At 43.7% G+C, this 26,401-nt stretch overlaps 1 protein-coding gene across 4 annotated transcripts in view; it reads left to right on the top strand.

The window, feature by feature from the left end:
* The first annotated feature begins 9,686 nt into the window (after nucleotides 1-9,686).
* Nucleotides 9,687-26,401, top strand: part of Ngly1 (N-glycanase 1) — a 72,355-nt gene continuing 55,640 nt past the window's right edge. The window contains exons 1-3 of one of the 4 annotated variants that reach the window (XM_045136177.1): nucleotides 9,687-9,827; nucleotides 14,816-14,930; nucleotides 20,140-20,337. In XM_045136177.1, the coding sequence (XP_044992112.1) occupies nucleotides 9,697-9,827; nucleotides 14,816-14,930; nucleotides 20,140-20,337 (444 nt within the window). In that variant the 5' untranslated portion in view covers nucleotides 9,687-9,696. Of the gene's footprint in view, nucleotides 9,828-14,815; nucleotides 14,931-19,435; nucleotides 19,452-20,112; nucleotides 20,338-26,401 lie in introns of those variants that run through there. The other 3 variants (XM_045136176.1, XM_045136179.1, XM_045136178.1) reach the window with 3 other exon arrangements.

Here is a 26,401-nt window from a genome sequence, read left to right as displayed (position 1 = left end):
GAAATGGAGGCAGGAGGATTAAGAGTGGAGGTCGGGTTGTACAGATGGCTCAGAGGTTAAGGCGCTAGCTTCCACAGCCTAACGACGGGGGTTCGATTCCCCAGTACCCACGTAAAGCCACGTGGGTATGGTGGCACATGCATCTGGAGTTCGTTTGGACCTGCTGGACACCATTGCACGCACATTCTATCTCTTCTCTCTCTGCTTGTAAATAAATCAATAAAAATATTTTTCTTTATAAGTTCAAGGCCATCCTAGTCTACTACAAAGCAAGTTCAAGTTTGAGGCCACCTTGGGCTGCTTACGTGAGCCATTGTCCAAAAACTCCATGTCTTCCATTATCATTTTTTTTTTTTTTTTTTAGTCTTAGTGTTTGTTTTTTTTAAAATAGTAAAGAAAGCCCGCGCGTGGTGGCGCAAGCCTTTAATCCCAGCACTCGGGAGGCAGAGATACAAGGTCACCCTGAGACTACAGAGTGGATTCCAGGTCAGCCTGGTCTAGAGTGAGACCCTACCTCGAAAAAAACAAAGTAAATAGATAAATAAATGGTAAACAAATACGCCAATCCCATCCCCCTTATGGTGCAGAACTTATGCGGGTAGTATCAGTCACTGTGAGCTCATGAATGCAACAGCCACTTTGGAGGGAAAATGACATCAAAATAGCAGAGGGATTATTTAGAAGGGGTCCAGTGGAGGGAGAATGGGGGCAAAGGAAGATGGTGAGAAGAGATTGTGATGAGGGTACATTGTACAGATGTATGGAAGTCAATAAAAAGTTTAAAAAAAGAGCTGGAGAGATGACTTAGTGGTTAAGGTGTTTGCCTGCAAAGCCAAAGGACCTCAGTTCAATTCCCCAGAACCAACGTAAGCCAGGTACACAAAGTGGTACATGCGTCTGGAGTTTGTTTGCAGCAGCTGGAGGAACTGGCGCATTCTCTCTCCCTCTCTCCCTCCCCCTCCCTCCCTCCCTCCTTCCCTCCCTCTCTCCCTCTCTCTCTTTCTCTCTCTCTCTCTCCTTGCAAATAAATAAAAAGAAAAATAAGTTTTTAAATATATTTATTTGAGAGAGAGAGACTGGGCATACTAGGGCCTTTTGCTGCTGCAGACGTGCTCGGGATGCACATACCACTTTATGCATCTGGCTTTATGTGAGTACTGGGAGATCGAACCTGGTCTTTCAAGCTTTGCAAGTAAGTGCCTGTAACTGCTGAGCCAGAATTTAATTGACATATCATTTCTTATCCAAATTGATTTTGTGATATTACTAAGGGGGAAAAATGCACACTAGAATTAAGGGATTTATTTATTGATTTTTTTCAAGGTAGGTTCTCACTGTAACCCAGGGTGACCTGGTATTCACTATGTAGTCTCAGGCTGGCCTCAAACTCATGACAATTCTACCTCTGCTTCCTGGATGCTGGCATTAAAGGTGTGCACCACCATGTCCAGCAGGAAGAGAGGGAGCGAATGTGTACGCCAGGGCCTCCACCTGCTGCAAATTAACTCCAGACACATGTGCCACTTTGTGCATCTGGCTTTATGTGGTACTGGGGAATCAAACTCTGGTTGTTAGGCTTTAATATGGGGAAGTGCCTTAACCACAGAGCTATCTCTCCAGCCTGTATTATGGGTTTTTAAGATGAGTTTAGCTTCAAAGACCTACACATTATTTCACATTATTATTTAAAAGTATTGTACAGTAATGAAAAGAGCAAGTTTCAGTACTTGTCACCATCTTTTTAATGTTCTTTGATTGTTATTTGATCACATTTAATTTTTCCTGAAGTAATCCTGTTTTCATTGAAGGAAGTTCAAAGTTCAGTGACTGGGTATTAAGGTCAAACTGGGTTTCCCTAAACTATTTTAGACAAAGTAGATTTCTAAGCTCATTTAAATCCAGAACTAATGGGGGGAAAAAAGGCTTGACCTAAATTCTTTTCTACAGGAAAAGAAAGAATAGTGTGCCCGGAGACCAAGGCATTAGGAGGTATCATCCAGAATAAATCATGGACACGACTAGACTGGTCAGGTGCAACCAGATAGTCAAACCTTTAAGGTGAAGAAAAAAAAAAAACACCTGAGACAGCACACGAATAACATGGTACTCCCTTCTCGCATTTTCCCTTTACTGAGTCACAGCTCTGAGCAAATAAAAGTTGATGAACTTGTCATACACTTAGAAATGTCTCCATTCTTCTCCTTTCCATTCCTGGCAAATACTGAGTGTGGTATTTTGAGTACTACCTCAGTAGAGGCAAAAATTTTGATGACAAAAGTTTTATTACAGAGCTAGAGAGATGCCTGAGCAGTTACTATATAGTCTCCACAGGCTGGCCTTGGACTCAGAGCCATCCTCTTACCTCAGCCTCCTGAGTGCTGGGATTTAATTTGAGCACAACCAGTTTTATTTCCATCTTCCAGCTGTGTATGCACTAGTACCATATTTAATCTACAAAAAATCATGATGTGTTCTTGCACATAAATCTACAAACTATCAGAGGCTCTTTTTGCCTTAGGTTTACCTTAAATTTTCCATTGGACTCAAAATTATATTTCCAAATATACCTACTGTTTTGTTTTCTGTTAAATAAGCTTTCTAGCCAACTGAACTTCTCTGTCTGTGTGTGTGTGCATTCAGCGTGGCTTAAACCCAGGGCTTCGAGCAGGCTAGGCAGGTACTCTGCCACTAAGCTATGCTCCAGGCTCACAAACGAACTCCAGAAGCATGTGCCACCTTGTGCATCTGGCTTATGTGGGTCCTGGGGAATCAAACCTTGGTCTTTTGCAGGCAGGCTCCTTAACCACTAAGCCATCTCTCCAGCCCACAATCTCTTAATTAACGACAAAAAAATTTTTATCTCTGTGCTTTTGTATATTCAAATACATATTTTTTTCCTACACTGGCTAGAAGCTGGAATATAATGAAGACTAGCGAGGAGTGGAGGAGATGGCTGTGCGGCCATGAAGACTGGCGTTTGCATTCCCAGCACCCCCGTGAATGGTGGTGGTAGTGGATCTCCAGGGCTAGGCGGCTGGCTGGACAGTTTGGCAAGCATGGGGTTCAAGTGAGAGGCTCTGCCCCAGTAAATAACGTGTAGAGGAAGACATCTGGTGCTAAACTCTGATCTCAACATGGACACGGTTCCAAATTACAAGCACTCCACAGTTCAGTAGACAAGAGGCGTGGAAACATGAGTAAACCAATGAAACGTGTCGTCATGGGAACTTTCAATAGAATGAACATACTGTTAGGTCAGGACAAAATGGAATTACAGCAGGAGGGCGAAGTGAATCATGCACATTCCTCAAGAAGGATGCCCCAAGAACCAGATTTACTGCCCCTCGCTAGCCCCTCCTTATCTTTCACCAGGTCGCTCCTGGTCTCACCCTGAGATCAAAAATTCACTGTCCTCCTACCTCTCACCAGGTCACTGCTGGTCTCTCCATACGGCTAATGTGAAAGAACAAGAGAATTCCTTCCCCTTTCTCACCTTCCCCCAATTGAAAAAACCTGTAAAGCCCACTATCCGTAACCCCAGACTGACTGAGATTGTGGCAGGAGGTGCAGAACGCAGACTTAGAGGCAGAAAGCACCAGTATCTTCTGAAAAATGTTCAACGTATCAAGAATTTCAAGATCTCCACTTTGAAGTGTGGCAAAGCAGCAGTAAGAGCATGAGAATAAGCCAGGGGCCAGATGACAAAGGCCTGGGGTGCCATCCTGCGGCTTTTGGATTTGCTCCTGTAAGTCAGAGACCATAAGCCCCCAGCAAATTTGGACTGTGACATTCTTTTACTGAATCTAAATCTAAATGACATAGTAAGCACATTCCCTTAAGCAAACCATTCCTACAGTTCAGTTATCAGCTTGGCTGAGCCCCTTCCACCTTAGAACGTGGGGAGCAGGAGCCAGAGGGATCTTTTTATGGATAGATTAGCTTGATCATGTGTGTCCTTTAGGAAGATGGCAACAGGAAAGGTGACACAGTTGATGGAAAGAATATGGATATGGACATGGAAGACTTAAGACCAAAGTAAAGACGAAGAGCTCCCGAAACAAGGACCAGGAAGAGGGCAGGAAATGTTGAGAAGGAAGCCCTACTTTCATTCAGCGCCCAGTGGGGTGTTTAGGGCTCTCTTAAAGCCTTGCCCTTCTGAATCCTTACAACCTTCAGACTAAGGATTCTGTCCAGATCCCCCTACCTGCAAGAAAGTCCATGTATTCGTCCTGTTTCTAAACTAGTAGCTCTCAACCATCGAAATGCCAGGAGTGGGGTTGGGGTGATAACTCAGAAGTTAAAAGTGCTTCCTATACAAGCATGAGTGCCGAGAGAGGGCCGAGCCCAGGTCCTGCTGAGTCTTATTTGCCAACACCCACGTAAATAGCTAGTCCTGTGCAAAGTGGAGACAGGAGACTTGTTAGAGCTCCCAAAGACTGCAGTTTTGGATGCTGTGGATTCAGAGAGAGAGAGAGAGAGAGAGAGAGAGAGACTGTTCCCAGAAACGCTCTCTGCCAGTCTCCATGAGGGCATCTGCAAACACGCATTTCAGAAGGGGTTGTTACTCCACAGATTGCTGGACCACATCTTTGAAGATGGGGCTTGAGTAGGATGTGGGGCTCATGCCTATAATTCTAGCACTCAGGAGGCCGAGAGGGTAAGACTGCCAGGAGTTTGAGGCCAGCCTGTGCTATACAGTGAGTTCCAGGCCTGTGATGCTGATGAGCAGCTCTGACTCCATGGCTCTAGGAAAGCAGGAACCAAGTTTGTCTCCAGCATTCAGTCTTCCAGTCATAGTCACTGTGTAAGAATGTGGTGAAGAAATAAAGTATGGAATAAGTGAATGACCCTGAGAGGGAGTCAGGTAGCTTTGGTAGGTAGTTTAGAGGGACTGGGCCTCAGAAATTAGAGATAGGAATGTCTGCCCTCACAATCTACATTTGCTAGAGATCAAAGGATCTGATTTCTTTTTTTTTTTTTTTCTAAAGAGCTGTTGCCTTCCTGAGGCTTTGCTCTTTTTTTTTTGTTGTTGTTTGTTTTTATTTATTTATTTGTGAGTGACAGAGAGAGAAAGAGAAAGAGAGAGAGAGAGAGAGAATGGGCGCGCCAGGGCTTCCAGCCACTGCAAATGAACTCCAGACGCGTGCGCCCCCCCCCCCCCCCGTGCATCTGGCTAACATGGGTCCTGGAGAACCAAGCCTTGAACCAGGATCCTTAGTCTTCACAGGCAAGCGCTTAACCGCTAGGCCATCTCTCTAGCCCAGGATCTGATTTCTTATCTCTTGCCTAAAAGAGTTCCCTAGATCTTTTTACACACACACACACACACACACACACACACACACACACACACAGAAACAAACAAACAACAACAAAAAAAAAAAAAACAGAGCCCCTCCTGGGAGGGAGGTCCCCTTTTCTAGAATTTAAATCTAATCCTGACATTGTGGTTGGGCAAATTCAGCCCCCAGAACTTGGTGCAATGGCTAGCTTCTTCCTAAACCAGCCCCTCGTCCAGATCAATCAGCCCTTACTCTGGCTCACCTGAGCCAGAAGGTGAACCCCACCACAATAAGGTTATAAATAGAGGTGTTCCAGGAAACAAGCCTCTCTCAGGGCTGCCTGAGCATCACTCCTGAACCTCCAGGTTCTGGTGGGATTCCCCTTGTCTCGGCCCCCTGAACCTTACTTCCACGTGGGCTCTTTGCCGTGTCCTGCCCTCCATGTGGCCAGAGCTCTCTGCATGCCCTCTTCTTTCCTTTCTGACCCACTTTCCACGTTTCCTGCAGGCCCACCACATGGCCTCTCGGACCAGGCAGGAGTATTCATTTTCCTGTCCTTGATTCTGTACTTCCCTCAGTAAATGTGATAACTTAATTATTATCCTCAGTTTGGTTTGCCCAATTCTTTGCTTAAATACAAATAAGCACTTAGGACTTGGGGTATCAAGATTATTCCTAAGCACCCCATTTGCCCTGAATTTGCCCTTATCAAACCTATACTCTGACATGCTTACACTGGCTATGATACGTGCAGTTTTCTGTGCATGTCTCACCAAATTCCTTTTGTACACTTTTTTTTTTGGTTCATTTTTATTTATTTATTTGAGAGCGACAGACACAGAGAAAAAGACAGATAGAGGGAGAGAGAGAATGGGCGTGCCAGGGCCTCCAGCCTCTGCAAATGAACTCCAGACGCGCGCGCCCCCTTGTGCATCTGGCTAACATGGGACCTGGGGAACCGAGCCTCGAACCGGGGTCCTTAGGCTTCACAGGCAAGCGCTTAACCGCTAAGCCATCTCTCCAGCCCACCAAATTCCTTTTGTTTTCATAGTGGCTCTTGTTTCACACTGTCTAGTATAAGTATCATTAGCGGTCTTCACCCCGGATGGGATCCTTTCATGCCAGTTATTTTAAACTGCTTTTATGCCATTTATTTTAAAATATTTTATATTTATGTATTTGAAAGCTGTAGAGAGAGAAAGAGGAAGATAGAGAGAGGATGGGTGCTCCAGGACCTTCAGCCACTGCAAACAAATTCCTGATGCATGCATCACCTTGTGCATCTTGTGCCATTTATTTTAGACTGACAATGTTGTTTAATCATTAGATAATCACAGAACAGTGAATAACCGACCATATCAACACCTGAAACGTGTCCGCCTACCAGGTTAACAGGTTTTGGTTTGCTTTGCTTGTTTTGTGTGCATGCAGTGTGCGTACCGGTACGTGCCTTGGTGGCACCCCTTGCACTCCCTGCAGGAGGGGGGTGCACACCTGCAGTGTCCTCCATCACTCCGCCACCTGCTCTTGTTTGAAACCAGGTCTCTTACTGAAACTGAAGCTTGCAGCTTCTCATAAGCCCAGGAAACTCCCTGGTGTCGGTTCTCCTTTGTGAGACTGGGGTTACTTACAGGCATGCGCTGCCACTCCCAGTTGCTATGTGGGTTCTGGAAATAATTTCAGGCCCCTTCAGGCCTTCATGCTTGCACAGGAAGTGCACATAGCTGCTGGGCCATCTCTACAGCCAAACTGTTTTGGTTTTCTTTTGTTTTTGTTTTATGTTTTTTAATTACAAGATTATGTTGGACAAAATGTGGTAGGTTCTTTTTGTATTCTGTTTAGGATTAATACCAGCATGTCTTCACTCTAAAGATAGTACATTTGATGAAGCTGGACTATTAGAAGAAAAAATTATACTTTTAATGGTTTCATTATGGTGTCCGGTGTCACAAAAGTAAGACCATCGGCTCACAAAATGTGAGGCAAAGTTTTATTGGGTAAAAAATAAAAGGGAGAAAAAGGATAGTCTGGTATACCACAGCTCCACTCCAGATTTTGAGTGAAAGCCCTGAACTTGTTCAGAGAGTCAGTTTTTATAAAAAAGAAACAGGATGGGAATCAAGGCATAAATCACAATTTACATGTGACAGTTATAGTCATAAAAGTAAGACAAGAGAACTTGTAAATAGGTCTGTTGGTCAGATACAGGAAGTGCCACCTAAGGGATGCCAGGTAGGTCTGTGACTGGGAATCCTGCTAATCTTAAGGCGTTTGTTCAACAGTGCAAGCCCCAGGAAATGCTATTCATTCCAGCAGAGCCTCTTGTTTACCTGCTATTAGCAGAGCCTCCTGTTTGGCTGCCATCCACAGAGCCTCCTTTTATATTTCTCTTGGTTAGGTATAAAGAAATGTAGAGAAATATAACATTTTGCGCTCTTTACAGTTTTAATAACAAATCAAATAAAGAATATAGCTAATTTAACATCAAATCATATGTTGGGTTTTTTTTTTTGAAGTAAGGGTAGATCTAAAGAGGTTAATGGAAGCCCAATGTTTTAAACTTTTTAAAAACAATTATTAGGAATTATTTTATTGCCGGTCATGGTGGTGCATGCCTTTAATTCCAGCACTCGGGAGGCAGGGGTAGGAGGATCGCCGTGAGTTCAAGGCCACCCTGAGACTCCATAGTGAATTCCAGGTCGGCCTGGGCTAGAGTGAGACCCTACCTCGAAAAAAAGAGAGAATTATTTATTTATCTGAGAGAGAGAGGGAGACAGAAAGAGAGAGAGGGAGAGGGAGAGAATAGGCATGCTATGGCCTTCAGCCACTGCTAACAAACTCCAGACACATGAGCCACCTAGTGTATCTGGCTTACATGGGTCCTGGGGAATTGAACCTAGGTCCTTTGGCTTAGCAAACAAGCACCTTAATTGCAAAGACATCTCTCCAGCCAATCTTTAACTTTTTTAAAGGAATCTGAAGAATCAAAATACTCACAACCTGACATGGAAAAGAAGCAGATGGAAATGTGAAATAAAGCCCCTTATAGTGAATCCCCAAAATAATAAATGATGGAATCCAAAAGAGATTAAACTCAGAAACTTTTTCATAAAGCCCAAACCATTTCCAATCTGACCTTTGCCAGTTGAGCCCTGGTTCTGCCCTACTGGATGGAGGAGTCTGGAGCTACTGACAAAGAGCCCAGCATTACACATTGTTATGTGAGCAAGAAAAATAATTACTCATTTAGCCTCTGAAATTTTTGGTTAATAAAAGCTTATAACACATAGTGTGTTGAACATACTATTCTTTGTCTTTGTCTTTTTTGCTCATGAGACAGGGTCTCATGTAGCCCAATCTGGCCTCAGACTTACTATGTGACCAAGAATGGTCTTAAATTTGTGATTTTCCTGCATCTACTTCCCAAATATTGGGATCTTATACATTTGCCACCATACACAGCTGAGCACCACATTCTTCGTCATGTTTTTTTTTTAATATTTATTTATTTATGAGAGAGGGAGAGAGAGAAAGAGAGAGAATGGATGTGGTACCAGGACCTCCAACCACTGCAAATGAACTCCAGACGTATGTGCCACCACATGCATCTGGCTTACCTGCATTCTGGGGAAATCGAACCTGGGTTGTTAGGCTTCTTGTGCAGGCAAGCACCTTAACTACTAAGCTATTTCTCCAACCCTAGTTATTTTCAAGTAAATGCATTTTCACTCTTTTATAAAAATTACTTATTTGCAAGCAGAGTAAGAGAGAGGGAGGAGGGAGAATAGCTACTGCAAACTGACTCCAGACTCATGCGCCACCTTGTGCATCTGGCTTACATGGGTCCTGGGGATTCGAACCTGGGTTCTCAGGCTTCATAGGAAAGTGCCTTAACCACTAAGCCATGTCTCCGGCCCCTTAAGTACACTTTAGATTCAGGCTATCGCCAAGGGAGGTTGTAAAGCTGTTTTATCTGTGGGAACGGGAGGCGACATGGAGGGTTCGAGGCCCGGGGTAGGCAGCTGTGCTGGGACCAATCGCCTGCCACAGCTCTAGGAGTGCGCTGCCAGGCTCCTTCCACCAGGTCCCCAGCTCTTGGAGCCCAGGCCACGCCCCTATGGGGAGCCCGCCCCTGGACCTCTAGGCCCCGCCCCTCCGCGACCCTCCCTGACGCTCCACCGGCGAGGCCCCGCCCGCGCCGCAGAGGCCCGCCCCTCGTAGCCCCGCCCACCCTGCTCAAGCCCCGCCCCTACCGGCGTCTAAGCACTCAGGCCCTCCATAGCCCCGCCCCTCCGCCTAAGCCCCGCCCCCCGCCCCGGCTGGTTTCTGCGCGGGCCGCGGGCCGTGCGCGCGCGCCTGCTCAGTCAGTGCGGGCCGCGGCGCGCGTGGGGCGGCGACGGAGGCGGCCGCAGGCATGGCGTCGGCGGCGCTGGGACGCTCGTCGGGCGCCGAGTCCCCGGCGGTGGCCGAGCTGTGTCAGAACACCGCGGAGACCTTCCTGGAGGCCTCCAAGCTGCTGCTCACCTACGCCGACAACATCCTGAGGTGCGGGCGGCGCCGCGCCGCGCCGGGCAGGGCCGGGAGGACGGGCGGTCCGCCGCCGCGAGCCCGCGGGGTGACGTCGTCCTCCCCTGCCGACGGCTGGGAAGAAACAGCCCGGCCGTGTCGCGGAGCGTCGGCGAATTCCGCCGTGGTTTCTGTCTTCTTTCGCTCGGCCGGCCGGAGAGAGTCGGGTCGCCGCCGGGAGAGGTCGGCTCCGTCCCCGAGCGCGGCGCCCTCCTAGGCGCAGGCTGGGTCGACTCGGCACCCGCGCAGCTCCCCCGGGGCGACCCCGAGGGGAAGTGCGGTGCTTTCGGGGACACCCCCACTCCCGCACCCAGGGTCTTAGCCCTGCTGCGCCGGCCCTTAAGAGACAGGTGTCCTGCAGCGAAGTGTTTGCGGTGTTTTAAGACAGGCCAGTGCCCTGCAGCCCAGGTGTGGTCTCGAACTCACGTCAGTCCTACTTTCTCAGCCTCCCCACTGCTAGGAGCACAGGCAGTAATGATTCATTTCGGTGTAACATTAAGGATTTTTAAAGTATCTTGAAAGTGGTTGATGGGGAACTGGAGCGATGGGTGAGTGGTTAAAGCACTCGCCTGCAAAACCTAACAACCTGGTTTTGACTCCCCCAGAACCCACATAAAGCCAGATGCACAATGTGTTGCATGCACCTGGAGTTAGTTTGCAGTGGCTACAGGCCCTGGCTTACCCATTCTCTTTTTCCCTCTCCTTGCAAATAAATATTTTTTAAAAGTGTATTGAAGGGAGAACATATTGAGAACTTTATTATGCACCAGATGTCGTGTATCATGAGGCCTTTCCACAGCTACATAACTGTAACCTGTGTGGCCATCACCACCTTCCTTTGTGACACCTCAGTTTACCTTTTTCTACCCTGAGAGAGCTTAGGAAACTTCACAGTTCAGGGTGGCTGTGGGCTTCGAAAGAATCCATAGACTGTATCCTCCCTGCTAACTGGGACTTCCCACTAAAGAAGACTCACTTCTGCTTTCAGTTCATTGTGACCACTAACGCTCAGATCAGTGTTTGAGGACATGAGCATGTGGGGTCATAATCATTATGAGAGCGTACTGCATTCCTGAAAGAAAGAAACTTGGTATGCTCTCATTCATGTTACATCCCAGCACTCGGGAGGCAGAGGTAGGATTGCTGTGAGTTCAAGACCACCTTGACACTACATAGTGAATTCCAGGTCAGCCTGAGCTCCAGCGAGACCCTACCTTGAAAAACCAAAAAAACAAAACCGTATATATACATACACATATGTATGTATGTGATATATACATATATATATGTAGTATACACACACACGCATATATATATAATAAAATATGTTTTTTAAAAAAGCTGTGGAAGTTTCACAGACCTTTTACATGGGTTTCTTAGCTAACTTGTTCCATTCATTCTCTTAAGATACATATTTGATCATTAATTTGACTTGCAGACTGCACACAGTTGTTAAAAGCCAGGAATGGAAAGTGCATTCTGTGTAAAATGAACCTAAATATACTTGGTAGGAGGCATGTGTGGAAAGTGTCTGTAAAATTCAAGAATGATTCCAAGAGAGTGTTCCTGTTCCTGTTTACACATTTATATGAGGAGATAAGCAGGGCGATCAGACATGAGACACTAGAGAATAGAGCGTTGCTAATGTGAGATCAACTGCTGAGTAGCAGACAACAGGTATCTGATACCATAGGCAGAAGAAAGCAATTGGTGTCTGGAGTAAAATCAATACAGTGAGGTTTTGGATAGAATAATATCATAAGGCGTAGATTCTGGTGAAGCCGTCGTACCGTTGTAACTGTAAATGCAGGTAGATTGGAGGACGTCGTGTTGCAGGTAGGGCAATATTGACTCAATGACAGTAGAAATAGTCATTCATCCAGCTAACTTTTGGTTTTCAATGTAGGTTGCCACTGACTGCAGAGCAGGTGACCATTAGTTGAGGGTTGGTGAGGTTACCGCTGGCAGCTTGGTTGGTGGAGCATGTGTAACTTTTCTAACCAGACCAGTAAGTTTCATTTCTACGCAGCTGTGTGTTCTTTTTTCAGGCTGCAGTGTCCTGACATTATAAAATGGGAGACAAATACTATGTTATAGATTTAGCAGTTTACAGAAATACAGAATAAAGTACCTGTCATAAATGTATCTGTGGCTGATATTATCATTATGATTCATGCTAAATTAGGTTTTAAGTTTGGTAGAGTTTTGGCTTTTTGATTATATTTTTCATTTTTGGATGGATAAGTTTTGGAGGGATAATTCAAAGATCTACAGAATGAGAACTTGTCTCAACAAATAAAGTAAGCTGGGCATGGTGCACACGTCTTTAATCCCAGCACTAGGGAGGCAGAGGTAGGAGGATTGCCATGAGTTCAAGGCCACCCTGAGAATACAGTGAATTCTAGGTCAGCCTGGGCTAGAGTGAGATCCTACCTCGAAAAAACAAAAATCACATAAATAAAGTGAAAAGTGCAAGTTTTTCTTACTATTCAATTACAAAAGCAAAGTTTGTAAGTTACATATCTGATAACTACTTGTGGGAGTAACAGGAGTGGTGGTTGTGGGAAGGCATTAGGGAGTTGTGCTGTTGTCTCAAGAATCCATTTCAGCGGTAAAGCCACCCAAGGTCCCAAGCAGAGATGCAAAGTAATCACCAACAAGTGATGTGAATATTGTAAGTTGCAGAAATAGTTAACAAAACAGGTGGGAACCAGTTATCATGATAGCTAAATCTGAGAAAAATCTGCAGAGAAACTAATTTAGTGAAAGGTCAGGTGAAAAATCAAGGTGAACCTTAGGGGGTACAAAAAGAAAAAGGACTAGACTAGATTCATTGCTAGACCTTGTGTATAGGATGAGAAAGACTGATGAAAACCTGATAGCTGGTCATATAGAAATCTTGAAGTTATTAGGAGTATATTAAAATTGATCAGCTTTAAAGAGGAGGGTTTATTATTATTCTGGTGGTACTGACATGTTTAAAATCTTGTGGAATGTGGAGTAGAGTGAAAAGTTGTTTCAATTGTGGGTCTTTGTCTTTGGTAAATGTAGAGTATTTTAAGGGTTTTTTGTTGTTGTTGCTGTTGTTGTTGTTATTGTTTAGATGGAAAAAAATAAAAGACAGTTATGTCACAGTGGCATGCAAAGTAGGGATACTGAACATTCTGCAGCTTACAGGGAACCCCTCAGCCACAGCCCATGTCACTAATGTCACAGTTAAGAAATGTATAATAAAAGAGTGGAACATACAGTTGTCTTAGTTTTCTCAACTATCTGTGTTTCTCATATCATATCTGGGAAGAACAATGTTTTGTTTGTTTTTAATTCATAATCCTTTGTAAACTTGGCAACTTTCATAAAACACGGCAAAAATTTCACTTGTTTTTTCAAATTTCCTTAAAAATTATTGAACACTTAATTTCTGCAGTTTTCTTAGAAAACAGTGTGTAGATCAGTACCAATCTTACATTTAAACAGTAAAACTCAGAACTTTGCGTATCCTGTGAACATTTTTGTTTAATTTTTAAAACTAGGAGGGAAAGATTTTAAAAAGATTAAGAATTTCTAACAGTTTTGGCAGTAGCAGGAAGTTATCTGGGAAACAAGTACAATGTTCTTTCAAATTTGCACAGTTCAGACACTTGGTTTCCAGCTAGGCATAGTGGTGCGGGCCTGCAGTCCCAGCACTCGGGAGCCAAGGGGATCACAGTCAAGAGCAGCACACAATAAGCCCCTGTCTCAAAACCAACCAAAAAATTTGCTGGTTATTTTTATTTCAGAACAGCTAGTGAACATATGTTGTGTAGTCACAACATTGGTCCACCTTGTTACCCATACCACATGTACCCCCTGTGGACTCCTTAATCTATCCTCAGAATATACCTTAGTGCTTATGGAAGACAGTGCCATTTTAAAGCCATTGGTTTCAGAAATACACTTACTGTCATCCTTAAACTATGTTCTAAGGATTTTTAAGTATAATATTGTGATTACCTTTAATTTCTTTTCTGATTTTTAAAGTCTTATTAAAAATCATACATTAAAGGTTTTTGTATGCTAATTACTCATCACATGTATGCTATTCAAAATCTTGATGGTAAAAGGACACATATCTTCCTTTAATTTATATTATGGTAAAGAAAGACATTCAGTGCTGGAGAGATGGCTTAGTGGTTAAGGTGTTTGCCTGCAAAGCCAAAGGACCCATGTTTGATTGCCCAGGACCGACATAAGACAGATGCACAGGGTGGCGCATGTGTCTGAAGTTCATTTACAGTGACTTAAGACCATGGAACACCCATTCTCTATCTCTCGCTCTCAAATAAATAAAGGACATTCATTGGTTTGGGAGAGAAAGGAAATCAGGTGACTATACCTTGGAAGTAAAGCTTTTAAGTTTTTTTTAAGTTTGATTCATTCATTTCACAATGCTTAGTCATCATCATTGTGTTAGATGCCATGCTGGGTGATGGTGTCCCTGGAATAGAGCAGACACGGTCCTCTAACCCTTGTGGGTATGTTAGACACCATGCTGGGTGTTGGAATCCCTCTACCCTTTCTTTGTTGGTGCCTCTGTGGTGTGCTGGACTCCATGCGGGGTGGTGTGTTCCCTCAGATCGAAGCAGTCACAGTCCTCTAACCCTTGTCAGGGCCTCTGTGGGCTGTTTTAGAATTCAGAAGACCTAAGGATCTAGATGTAGTAGCATAGAATTAAAATGACACATGGATTTTCCTTGGCGCAGTATTAGGAAATTCATCTGTGAAGTTGGACAGTTAAGGATTAAATGTTAACAGAAGTAAGGATCACAAAATTGGACAACTTCTCTGTACTGTGCCATCTCGCACGTGGGAGTCCAGTTGCCACATAGGAGCATAACCAGGACAACGTGGAAAGGTGTGCACAAGCAGTAGAAAGTACAGATTGCTATATGTCACTCAACTTTTTGTTTTTCTTCTGTTTTACTCAGAAACCCCAATGATGAAAAATACAGATCTATCCGCATTGGAAACACAGCATTTTCTACTAGACTCTTGCCTGTCAGAGGAGCTGTTGAATGTTTATTTGAAATGGGCTTTGAAGAGGTAAGAATGGTCAAAGACTTCTCTGCACTTCACAAACAAAGCAGTCGTGGTGTTGGTGAATAATTGTTTGAATAATCCATTTTTAATTAATTGATTATATTGAAAATCTGAAGAACTAGGTCTGTTTTCACCTATAAGACATTTACAAGTTACAGTGAAAGTACTCAAAAGAGTTAAATAGAACAAGTATTCACAGGGGAATTCCGAGAGTCTCAGTGCTTTAGATTAGAAGCAGACCAGCTGTGGTCCACTTCAGTCTTTTAGCAAGCACCTGACTTGTGAGTACACGGTGAATACTGTGAGGGTCTCACCACTGTCTCCAGTAAGAAGTGAGAGCAGTGCTATCAACACAGAAGCAAAGTTCACTCCAGAAGGTTTTGTTCTGTGAGAGGAAAGGAGTCTCAGTAGATTTTGCTGTTTTCTATCATAAGAGTGTTTCTGTCTTTTCAGATCTTGTGCCACAGGTTACTTTTAGAATGAATGTCACTTCAAAAATTGTGACTTTTAGGGGGCTGGAGAGTTGGCTTAGCGGTTAAGGCATTTGCTTGCAAAGCCAAAGGATCCCGGTTTGATTCTCCAGGACCCACATAAGCCACATGCACAAGGGGGCACATGCTGGTGGCCTTGGCGTGCCCATTCTTTCTCTTGGTCTTGTGCTCAGTGGAAGCCTCTATCTGACCATTGTCTCTCTCTCTCCCCCCCTCTTTCTCTCAAATAAATACATAATTGTGAATTTTAGCTAGGCATGGTAGCATGTTCTGTAGACCCAGTGATATGGGAAACTGAGGGAAGAGGTCATGAATTTGGACCAGCTTGAGCTGCTTAGTAAGACTGTCTAAAAAAAAAAGCCAACCATGTGATTTTCTTCCTATTTATATTTCTGACTCTCTTGTTACTTTACTTGTTGCTATGAACTCCTGACAAGAAGTAGCGTAAGGAAGAAAAGGGTTTATTCCAGCCTGCTGTTTTTACTTTATTTTATTTTATGTATTTATTAGAAAGAGAGAGAAAGAGACAGATAGAGACAGAAAAATGGTGTGCCAGGTCCTCCAGTCACTGCAAACATATTCCAGATGCCTGCACCACTTTGTGCTTCTGGCTTATGTGGGTCCTGGGGAGTTGAACCTGAGTTCTTAGGCTTCACAGGTGAGCACCTTAACCACTAAGCCATCTCTTCAGCCTTCGGCTTACTGTTTTAAAGGAATACATCTTTCATGGTGTGAAGGGCATGGTAGCAGTTGCAGGAGGCTGCCTGGTCACATTGCATTCCGTCAGGAAAAGAGAGAACAGAATGTGGGCCAGGCTATAAAACCTGAAAGTCTGTCTTCAATGACTTGTCTTCCAGGAGAGCTCACAACCTTCCCAAACAGTGCCATCGGCTGAGAACCAAGTGTTCTCATAAGCCTATGGAAGACACTGGACATTTTCAGCATGACACTTCTGGCCCCAAGTAGACTCATGGCCATCTCACTATGCACAGTGCATTCAGTTGAACTTTACAAGTCCTCATAGTCTTTAACAGTCCCAACACTGTGAGAAGTTCAAAATCTCTTCTGAGACTCAAGGCAATCACTTACTTGGGACACTCGGCAAAACTAGAAAACAAATTACCTACTTCCAACACAGGTAAACATTCCAGTTCCAAAAAGGAGGAATGGGGACATAGCAAGGAAAGATTAGACCAGAGCAAGACTGAAACCCATCAGGGCAAACACCAAATCCTGCAGCCGGTGTCCCATATCAGAGACTTGAAATGGAGTCACCTGGGCTCCAAAGGGTTTGGGTAGCCTTGTCCCTCCAGTTTGGCTTCTAGGAGCACTCATAGCCTCTTCCTTGGGTCAGCTCTACACCCAGTCTATAGCCTTTCTTGGCAGATGCCCCATGGTCTTGGCAGCTCCAGCATCCTAGAGTCTTCACTGCAGCTTAGCCTTCACCTCACTGTTCTACACTTTTCTCCTAGGGCCTCCTTGCAGGGAGCCCAACCCTGCCTCACATTGCCTAGCCTCAGCAGCTGTCTGAAACCGTGCAGCAAGATACTATGACCCCCTTTATCTTGCTTTTTTTTTTTTTTTTTTTTTTTAATCTGTAAAACCAGTACCATGTGGACAATGCTGCCAAGTTCTGCCAGCTGGGGATGGAGCCTGGCCCCCTGAGACCTCAGCTGATTCTGGGGCAAGCACTTCTAGAGCAGGGAACTCCTCCAGCATTCTGCTTGCAGGCCTCTCCTTTCCAAAGAATTTATAGTCCCTCAATTTAGAGCCTTCAATGGGTAAAGCATTGCCCTCAGGGAAACTTTTCTATTGTATGCAATGAAGAGCATGAGGTTTTTCCACCTCCTAAAGGGTCTGCAACCTTCCCAAATAATGCCACCAGCTGGGGAACATTTGACATTCAGCACATATCACTTGTTTCTGGTTTGTAGAGCACTGGGAAAAGCTGGACAAGATTAAGGAGGCTCAGGTGTCAGTGGTGGTCTGAGTTGGCATTTGTAGACAGTGTTACAGAGATAAGGTGCACTTTTCTTCCTATCTTCTTCCCAGCAAGATTACATTGCAGACCCTGAGGATATGGTAGTGAGCTATGTAAATATAAACTCATCTCTTAACAGTGTGAAAGCAAAGCAGTAAGAGGGTCAGTTACAGCTAGAACAGCAAGCAGGTAGTGATGTAACAGTGAGTGGCAAGGGAAGGCCCCTAGGAGATAAAGATGAGAATGAGTAATAGGAAACACTCAGGTACCTGAAACTCAACTCAGGCAGAGGATTGGTATGTGCAAAGGGCTTCTGGCTGTGGTAACTCTGTCACAGAAAACAGCTTAGCAGACAGAGACCAGCCCATAGGGGGTTTTGAGGACCAGTAGATTTCACTCACTTATTCTAAGGGATACAGAGCTGTGGGGCAGTCTTGTCAGTTTGTCTTGAGAAACACCTAGGAGACTAGTAAAGCCCTCCTATGGGAAGATCTGTTAGGGCATTTCCAGAGATAGATGTGAGGGTGACCAAGTAAATGCTTTCATCCCTTGAAGCATTCAACTCTAGAGTAGGTGAGTAGAAGGAGTTAGAACGTATGCAGTTGTGGCCTTGATGGAGGGAGAAAGCTACTGAGGGCTTGTCTGGGGCTTGTGTGCTGCCCTGGCCTCTTTCTGCTGCTGCTGTGCTCCACTTCCTATGCCACTCCCACCATATCCTGGCCATGAGCCCAAGAACACATTGGCAGGTGACCATGGACTGAGCCCTCTAAAACTAGCTAAAATAAATTTCTTTTCAATTGTCTGTGTCAGATATTTTATCACAAGTATGAGAAAAGCAATACAGATGCTATAGGAAAGCATGTTTCAGAGATTACAGAAAGAATTATATGGGGAGTATTGTCAATATTTTGGGTTGGAGTCAAGGGAGACCCAGTTATTATGTTAATGTAAGTTATAGCAGTGGTTCTATGTATTTCTTTTTTTATTTTTTTTAATTTTTTTCTTTATTTATTTGAGAGTGACAGAGAGAGAAAGAGGCAGAAGGAGAGAGAGAGAGAATGGACGCACCAGGACTTCCAGCCATTGCAAACAAACTCCAGATGTGTGTGCCCCCTTGTGTGCATCTGGCTAAAGTGGGTCTTGGGGAATCATGCCTTGAACCGGGGTCCTTAGGCTTCATAGGCAAGTGCTTAACCGCTAAGCCATCTCCCCAGTCCCTATGTATTTCTTGAGAGTCTGACTTTGGTCTATTTTGTTCCAGTGTTCCTAGCTCCTAGGATAGTGTATGACATCACAGACATGAGTGGAAGTAGATGGTATAGACATTTTTTCATCCTTTTTATTTTCTTTCTGTGGGACCATCAGGTCTCGTTTATGAGTTAGATTTAGGGTCCAAGGGAAAAGAAGAGATTGGGGATATCCTGGTTTGGATTTGAGAAAGTAAGTGGATATGAGCAGCATGGATTGAGGTGGAGAAATCTTGGAAAGTGGCAGATTTTATAGGGGAAAGCACTACCTATGTTTTGCTCAATTATGATTGATTTGCTGTTAAAAAATACTGTTTAAGTATTCAACTGTTAATTGGGCAGTTGCATAAATAAGCTTCCAACTCAGGAGATGCAGGCTCAAGAAGTAAGTCATAGAGATTTACTTCAGGAAAGGAAGAAAAAAGAACATAGCTCATTTCCTTCCAGCTTGAAATTGAAAGTGGGGGAAAAAGCTGGGTAACTGACAAGAACAGTAGACTCCTAGTATCACTTTGTTGACATGGCCCAGGTTCCAGATAATCCTGTTTGTCTTTCATCAAGTACTAGAATCACCTTCTGACCTGCCCTGTGCTAGGCTGGTTTTAGCACTTTAAAGCCCCACCTTCCACAAAACTCCTTTCAGGCATGCTGATGATTAACCACTCCAATAGATAACAAGCTACTCTTGAGCAGTTACTTGATGCAAATGGAGTAACTCAGAAATTATCAACATGCTTTGGTGAGACTGTAAAATGTGCTTAGGTTCAGGCTGTCTTTGGACGTCACACCTCAGAACATGCTTGAGGTAAGTTCTGTGTCAGTGAATTAATGGAGCTGAAACTGGTTTCTGCTACCAAGAGGAAATTTCAGGTTTTTGAGTTGAAGGATGCTACTAGCTTTTAAAAAAGGATTCTTGCCAACAAATCAATGCCTTGCTTCCTATAGGTCTGCCACCACCAGAAAAATAGCCATTGTCAATTATGGACTGATTTTGATAGAATGTTTTCTTCTGGCAGTGCTGGGGATTGGCCTGGTGCACGCTGGGCAATCACCCCACCAACTACCTTGGAATTTATGGTGAATGCTCACGAGCTACAGGCGTGGTTACTTAATTGGTAGCAACTTTAAAAAAAAATTTTTTTGTTTATTTATTTATTTGAGAGCTACAGACAGAGAAGGAGGCAGAGAGAGAGAGAGAATGGGCGCACCAGGGCTTTCAGACACGTGCGCCCCCTTGTGCATCTGGCTAACGTGGGTCCTGGGGAATCGAGTCTTGAACTGGGGTCCTTAAGCTTCACAGGCAAGCACATAACTGCTAAGCCATCTCTCCAGCCCTTAAATATTCTTAAAGAATAGTATTTTGTTAAAATATGATGCATTCTGTAGTGTTGATTTCACTATGTACATGCGAATGACTCTCAGGTTTAAAGCAGAAGTTAGAAATTTTCCAACTTTGTAAATTCCAGGGAGAAACACATCTTATCTTTCCTAAGAAAGCTTCAGTGGAACAACTCCGAAAGATTCGTGACCTGATTGCCACAGAGAGAAGCAGCAGACTGGATGGATCTAGTGAGAACAGAGGGGAGTCGCCTCAGCAGCCTTCTGCTGGCGCCCAGCCTCTTCCAGCACAGCCTTCACTTCCTGACAGGACAAGCCAGCGACCCCAGAAGCATCCAAGACCGCTGCCAGAGGTACTGTTGGAGTCAGATTTTCCTTAACCAGTCTGTGAAAGCAGGAAACAGCAAAGTTTTCCAGTATGCTATTGTTTGTTCCTAAATGTATGTCTTAGTTATTGTTGGTTGTTCTACCATCTTCAGATGTGTTTAACACTTTCAAAAGTTGTCAGAGATGTAGCAAATGTGGAGATAACAGCTGTCGTTGTTTTTGTTTTGTTTTTGTATTCTTACTTTTTCTTTCAACACAGGGTCTTACTATGTTATCCAGGCTAGTTTTTTTTTTTTTTTTTTTTTTTTTGGTTTTTCAAGGTAGGGTCTCACTGTGGCTCAGGCTGACCTGGAATTCGCTATGTAGTCTCAGGGTGGCCTCGAACTCTCGGAGATCCTCCTACCTCTGCCTCCCTAGTGCTGGGATTAAAGGCGTGCGCCACCACGCCCAGCTCCAGGCTAGTCTTGACTGACTGTGTGGTGTCAGGAGCTTGTGACCTTCCCACCTTAACTTCCTAAGCACTGGGATTACACTTGCATGCCACCACACTCACCCATTGGCTTCATGATTCAATTAATTAATTAATTAATTTCTGTGTGTATGTGTGGGCATACCACAGCCTCTTGCTGCTGCAAACAAACACCAGGTACTTGGGCTACTTTTTGCATCATCTAGAAGTGTTATGAGTGCTGGTCCTCACAGCTGCTCTGATTTTGAAGTGGCAGTGCCATGTCAGGTCTGAAGGACAGTGAGCGTTCTACAACAGTAAAAAAGTACCTAGTTTGCAAACATTCTTTTTGATAAGGGTCTTTAAAGATTCTCATTTTTTAATTAGAGAGAAAAAGAATGAGTGCACCAGGGCCTCTAGCCACTGCAAACAATCTTCAGACACATGCACTGCCATGTTCATCTGGCTTATGTGGATACTGGGAAATCAAAACTGTGTCCTTAGACTTTGCAGGCTAGTGCCTTAACCACTAAGCTATCTCTCTAGCCCATATCCTCAGTTTTCAATGTCAACAAACTTTGTTGCCAGGCATGATGGCCTATGACTTTATTCCCAGCATTTGAGGTGCTGAAGTAGGAGAATCACCATGAGTTCAAGGTCAGCCTGAGACTACAGAGTGAGTTCCAAGTTAGCCTGGGCTAGTGTGACACCCTACCTCAAAACCCACCTCCCTTAAGAAAAAAAAAAAAAAACAACTTATTGTAACATTTATGTAGTAATTTTATCAGTAACCAATTTAAACATGTCCACCAATTTTAACTTTGTTAGAACCCTTTGCATTCATTCTTCCTACATAGAACTTTAATCACTGATGACATCTATCCTTAATCTTAAAGTAGTTCATTCCAGATCCTTCCCCTGGGTCTCTGTTCTTGGTGATGAAATGATTGAAAGCTATTCCTTTGTAGGCCTGTGAGGGTACAGTGCACTTTTTAAAAAAAAATCATTTAAAGGTAGTAGGTGTTGAGCAGGAGAAAAAAGAGCATGAGCTATGATCCTTGCTTGTGATTCTTGTTGAGTAGTTTTTTAACTTTTGATTGTGAAATATTAACTCCTCTACCTTACTGAAGTACATTTTCTTTGTTATAAGTTGGCTTGTAATTCCTTTGTTGTTGTTGTTTTGAGGTAGGGTCTCACTCTAGCCCAGGCTGACCTGGAATTCACTATGGAGTCTCAGAGTGGCCCTGAACTCATGGTGATCCAGCCTCCCAAGTGCTGGGATTAAAGGCGTGTGTTACCATGCCCAGCAAATTCTTTTTTTTTTTTTATGTTTTATTTATTTGAGAGTCAAGAGAGAGAGAGAGAGAAAACACAGACAGAGAGAATGGTTGCACCAGGGCCTCCAGTGAACTCCAGATGCATGCGCCACATTATGCATCTAGCTAATGAGAGTCGTGGGGAATTGGACCTGGGTCCTCTGGCTTTGCAGGCAAACACCTTGACCGCCAAGCTATCCCTCCAGCCTGCCTGTAATTCTTTAAAATATTTTTCTTCACAGAGATTGCTTATTGATAATAATAAATACAACTATTGCTTATGTATGTTTCTTAGGAATGTTACAGTGCATGTTGGTCAGTTAATAGTACACAGAAGGCTATGGGCATCACAGCTAGCATATGAGATAGCATTGTATGCTATGAGGCACTTTTTTAAAAGAAAAATTAAAGTATATCATACTATAATAATCACAAATTACGGATGTACAGTTCAGCAGATTAATATGCCATGGCATTGGAATTCATGCCATAATATCAAATCTTTAGCCCAGAAGCCCTCCTGTGAGTAAAGTAGAGCATTGCCAGGTCCTTGGAAGCCCTCCTGTGGGGAGCTTTGAGACATTTTGATTTTAGTGGCAGTGCTTCTTTCTTCAGAATGAAGTTCTCACTGTCAGAGAAAATAAGAAATACTAAGTCAGAACGTAACTCTCCTCGTTCCATTTGCTGTGATAGTTAATCTTGTCAAATAGATGCCATTTAGAATCAGCATGGAAACTAACCTCAGGGCTGGTTAATTAAGGTAGGAAAAGCCATAGTAAATGTGAGTGGCACAGTTCCATGGGCTGGGGTCCTGAGCATGAGCATTCATCTGCCCTTCCTGACCACAGTTACAATGAGATCAGCTGCTTTGTGTCCTGCTGTCATGCCTCCCAACTATGGAGAACTGTATCCAAGATAAGACCTCAGTCCCTCAGTTTCCTTTATGCTTGGTATTTTGGCACAACAACAGTAAGAGTTATTAGTACAAGTACTATCCACTGTGTCTTTGTTTTTTAAATAGTTTTATTTATTTTGAGAGAGAGAGAGAGGGAGGGAGGGAGGGAGGCAGGCAGGCAGGCAGGCAGAGAGAGAGAATGGGCACACAGGGCATCCAGCCACTGCAAACAAACTCCAGATGGATATTCCACCATGTGCAGCAGGTTTACATCGGTTCTGGCAAATTGAACCTGGGTTCTTTGGCTTTGCAGGCAAGCGACTTAACTGATAAGCCATCTCTCCAGCCCCTATTGCTTTCTTTGAATCAAGTTTACTACATAACCCAGACTGATCTTGATTTTCAATTCTATTTCTTCTGCCTGCCAACTATGTTTATAGATATGGCCCACTGTGGTAGTTGAAGTGTATGTCCCCCATAGACTCAGGTGGTTTGTTTGTTTGTTTTCTTTTTTTTTGAGCCCAAAGGTGTGGCAAGCAATGTGAGTTCTGGTGAGGTCCCTGCACATTGTTATTTTTTGGTGTTTGCTGGATGGTGGTAGTTACTGTCTGCTTGGATTTGTGGTAGTTACTGTCTTCTTGGATTTATGAATGGGAGCTAGCTTCTTCCACCATGGATCGAACTTTCCCTGGACCTGTAAGCTTGAAATAAATCCCTTCCTCCATGAACTGTGTTTCGTTGGATATTCATCTCAGCAGTGTGAAGCTGTCTACTACAGAAACTTGGTACCAAGGGATGGGGGTTGCTGAGATAAATCTGACAATGTGGATTTTGGTGTTTTGGAAGTTGTGTATTGGAGAAATATGCATGGACTTGGTACTTTGCACTGAAGAAGCTATAGAGAATGGTAAGTCAAATTTTATGAGCTATTTTGGTGTGAGTTTTAAAATACTAAGTGCAGAGAGGATTATGTTGGCTTTGGAACTTTCAAAGGGGAAGGAAAGATAGCAGAAAACTTTGTAGGAACTGGGCTACTGGCTTAAAGGCAGACAGACCATTCTGCCCATGCCCAAAGACTGACCAAGGTTGAATTTAAAAGTAATGGACTGATATACTTGGTAGAAGATTTAGAACTGAGAGATAAAACATTTAAAGTTGGAAAATGTAAAGAAGTTTAAAGTTAATAGCAGAGACAGGTTTTAGATTACTAATGCTGCTATTGTCAACCAGATGACCATGATTAAGGATGGTCCATCTGCCTTACATTGAAACAAAGGAAAGATACCTGAAGTGATTCTACCTTGGAAAACTGGTAGAATCTCCTTATGAAAGGAGATGGCTGAAAGGAAGAAACCTCTTCACATCGCAGTTCATTTCCCCCCTGGATTAACAATATGACTGTATTGTTAAGCACCTGGTATTGATTTTGGAAGCATGAGAACTGCATATACACTTATGTCATGAAGTATGCATGGTTTTAGGAACTGCTGTTGAAATGTGCCATGAGACACAGTGTGTGATGTCCCGGATAGGCCAATTAGAACATTTTAAGATAGACCATGGTGTGCCATGGAGAGCTGAAGACATAATAGATGTACCAAGACTGTGCCTGAAGGCTCAAGATGGAAGTTTTCTCTGGCTACTCAGCCAAGGTGGAGAGATGGAAATTGGTAATTCAGAGATTGTCATCACTGATGATGGATGCCAATCTTGAACTGTAGCTGTTTGATGTTTACATGATGGATATTAATTTTGCATTGGTCCAGCATCTCCTTGTTATGCCTTTTAGCATTGGAAATGTTTACTGTGTTCCATTATATGTTAGAAGTATGTAACTTGTTTGATTTTACAGAACTCATAGTTAAGACAGTTTTGAATCTCAGATGAGATTTGCGACTTTAGGACAATCTTTTTTTTTTTTTTTTTTTTTTGGTTTTTCAAGGTAGGGTCTCTTTAGCCCAGGCTGACCTGGAATTCACTATGTAGTGTCAGGGTGGCCTTGAACTCATGGCAATCCTGTACCTCTGCCTCCTGAGTGCTGGGATTAAAGGTGTGCACCACCACGCCTGGCTGGAACAATCTTTTTTTTTTAAATTTTTTATTTTATTTCTTTGAGAAAGAGGGGAGGGGGAGAGAGCGAGAGAATGATAATGGGCATGCCCAGACTTTCGGCCACAGCAAATGAACTCCAGATGCATGCGCCACCTTGCGTATCTGGCTTACGTGGGTACTGGGGAATTGAACTGAGGTCCTTTGGCTTTACAGGTAAGCGCCTTAACTGCTAAGCCATCTCTCTAGCCCTTTGGAACAATCTTAAAGTTGGTAGAGACAATGGGGACTGTTAAAGTTGAATTGAATACAGTTTGCAGTGTGCAATGGACATGAAAATTGGCGACCCAGGGCAGAATGTTGTACTTCGAATGTATGTCCACTATTGACTCAGGTGTTTTATTAAAACTTGTAACTTGGCTTCTCTAGCTTCCTGGCCAGAGGATGTGTTGCTGTGGTTAATCATGGAGCCCAACCTAAAGGTGTGCTTTGGGGCAGATCTGAATTCCAGTGTAAAGGTGTCAAGGGCACTGAGCTCTGGGGGGCCATTATGGCTTGTTCTTTTTTGGTGTTTGCTGGCTGGTGGTGGTTTCTCTCTGCCAGGATTTATGTATGGGAGCCAGCTTCTCTGCCACAGATGGAACTTTGCTGTATATATATGCTGAAATAAACCCTTTTCTCTCATAATCTGTATTTGATTTGGGTGTTCATCCTAGCAATGTGAAGCTGTCTTCTACACCCACCATGCTTGTTTTTTGACTCCTCTGGTTTTATTTTTATTTTTATTTTTTTGAGGTAGGGTCTCACTGGAGCCCGAGCTGAGCTGGTATTCAGTATGTGATCTTGGGCTGGCCTCAAACTGATTGTGATCCTCTTATGTCTGCCTCCTGAGTGCTGGAATTAAAGACGTGTATCACAATGCCTGTAGGTGTTTTTTTTATTGTTTTGACTTCCCTGTGTAAATTATGTAATTTGCACTAATATGATGATTTTCCTGAAACACAAGATCCTGTAGCTCCAGTCTGGCCTGGAAAGGGCAAACACAAGTCCCAGCATCCACTTGCCTCCAAACAGACTCTTGCTATACCTCACGTAGTGCACGGGACTTACCATCTTGACCAGGAATGAAGAGAGATAGGGTGTTTATCTTCAGCAGCTGGATTCCCATTAGTAATCCACTCCCTTTACTTTGTGGACACAGTCGCCCTGACACTGAGGTTGGGACTCCACCTGAGTCACAGCATTCAGTTTCCTTTCAGCATTGCTCTTCGCTGCATGGCAGAAGGCACCAAAGATCTCCCATTTGGGCTAATGTAAGTTCTAGTGTAGCTAGCTGCAAGTGAATTTTGTCCACTTCATCCATGAAAGAGCTCCAACTACTT

Source organism: Jaculus jaculus, chromosome 16, assembly GCF_020740685.1.
Source record: "Jaculus jaculus isolate mJacJac1 chromosome 16, mJacJac1.mat.Y.cur, whole genome shotgun sequence".
Lineage (NCBI taxonomy): Eukaryota > Metazoa > Chordata > Mammalia > Rodentia > Dipodidae > Jaculus > Jaculus jaculus.
The sequence above is the reverse complement of the archived record's forward strand: the minus strand, read 5'-3'. Positions and strand labels throughout refer to the sequence as shown.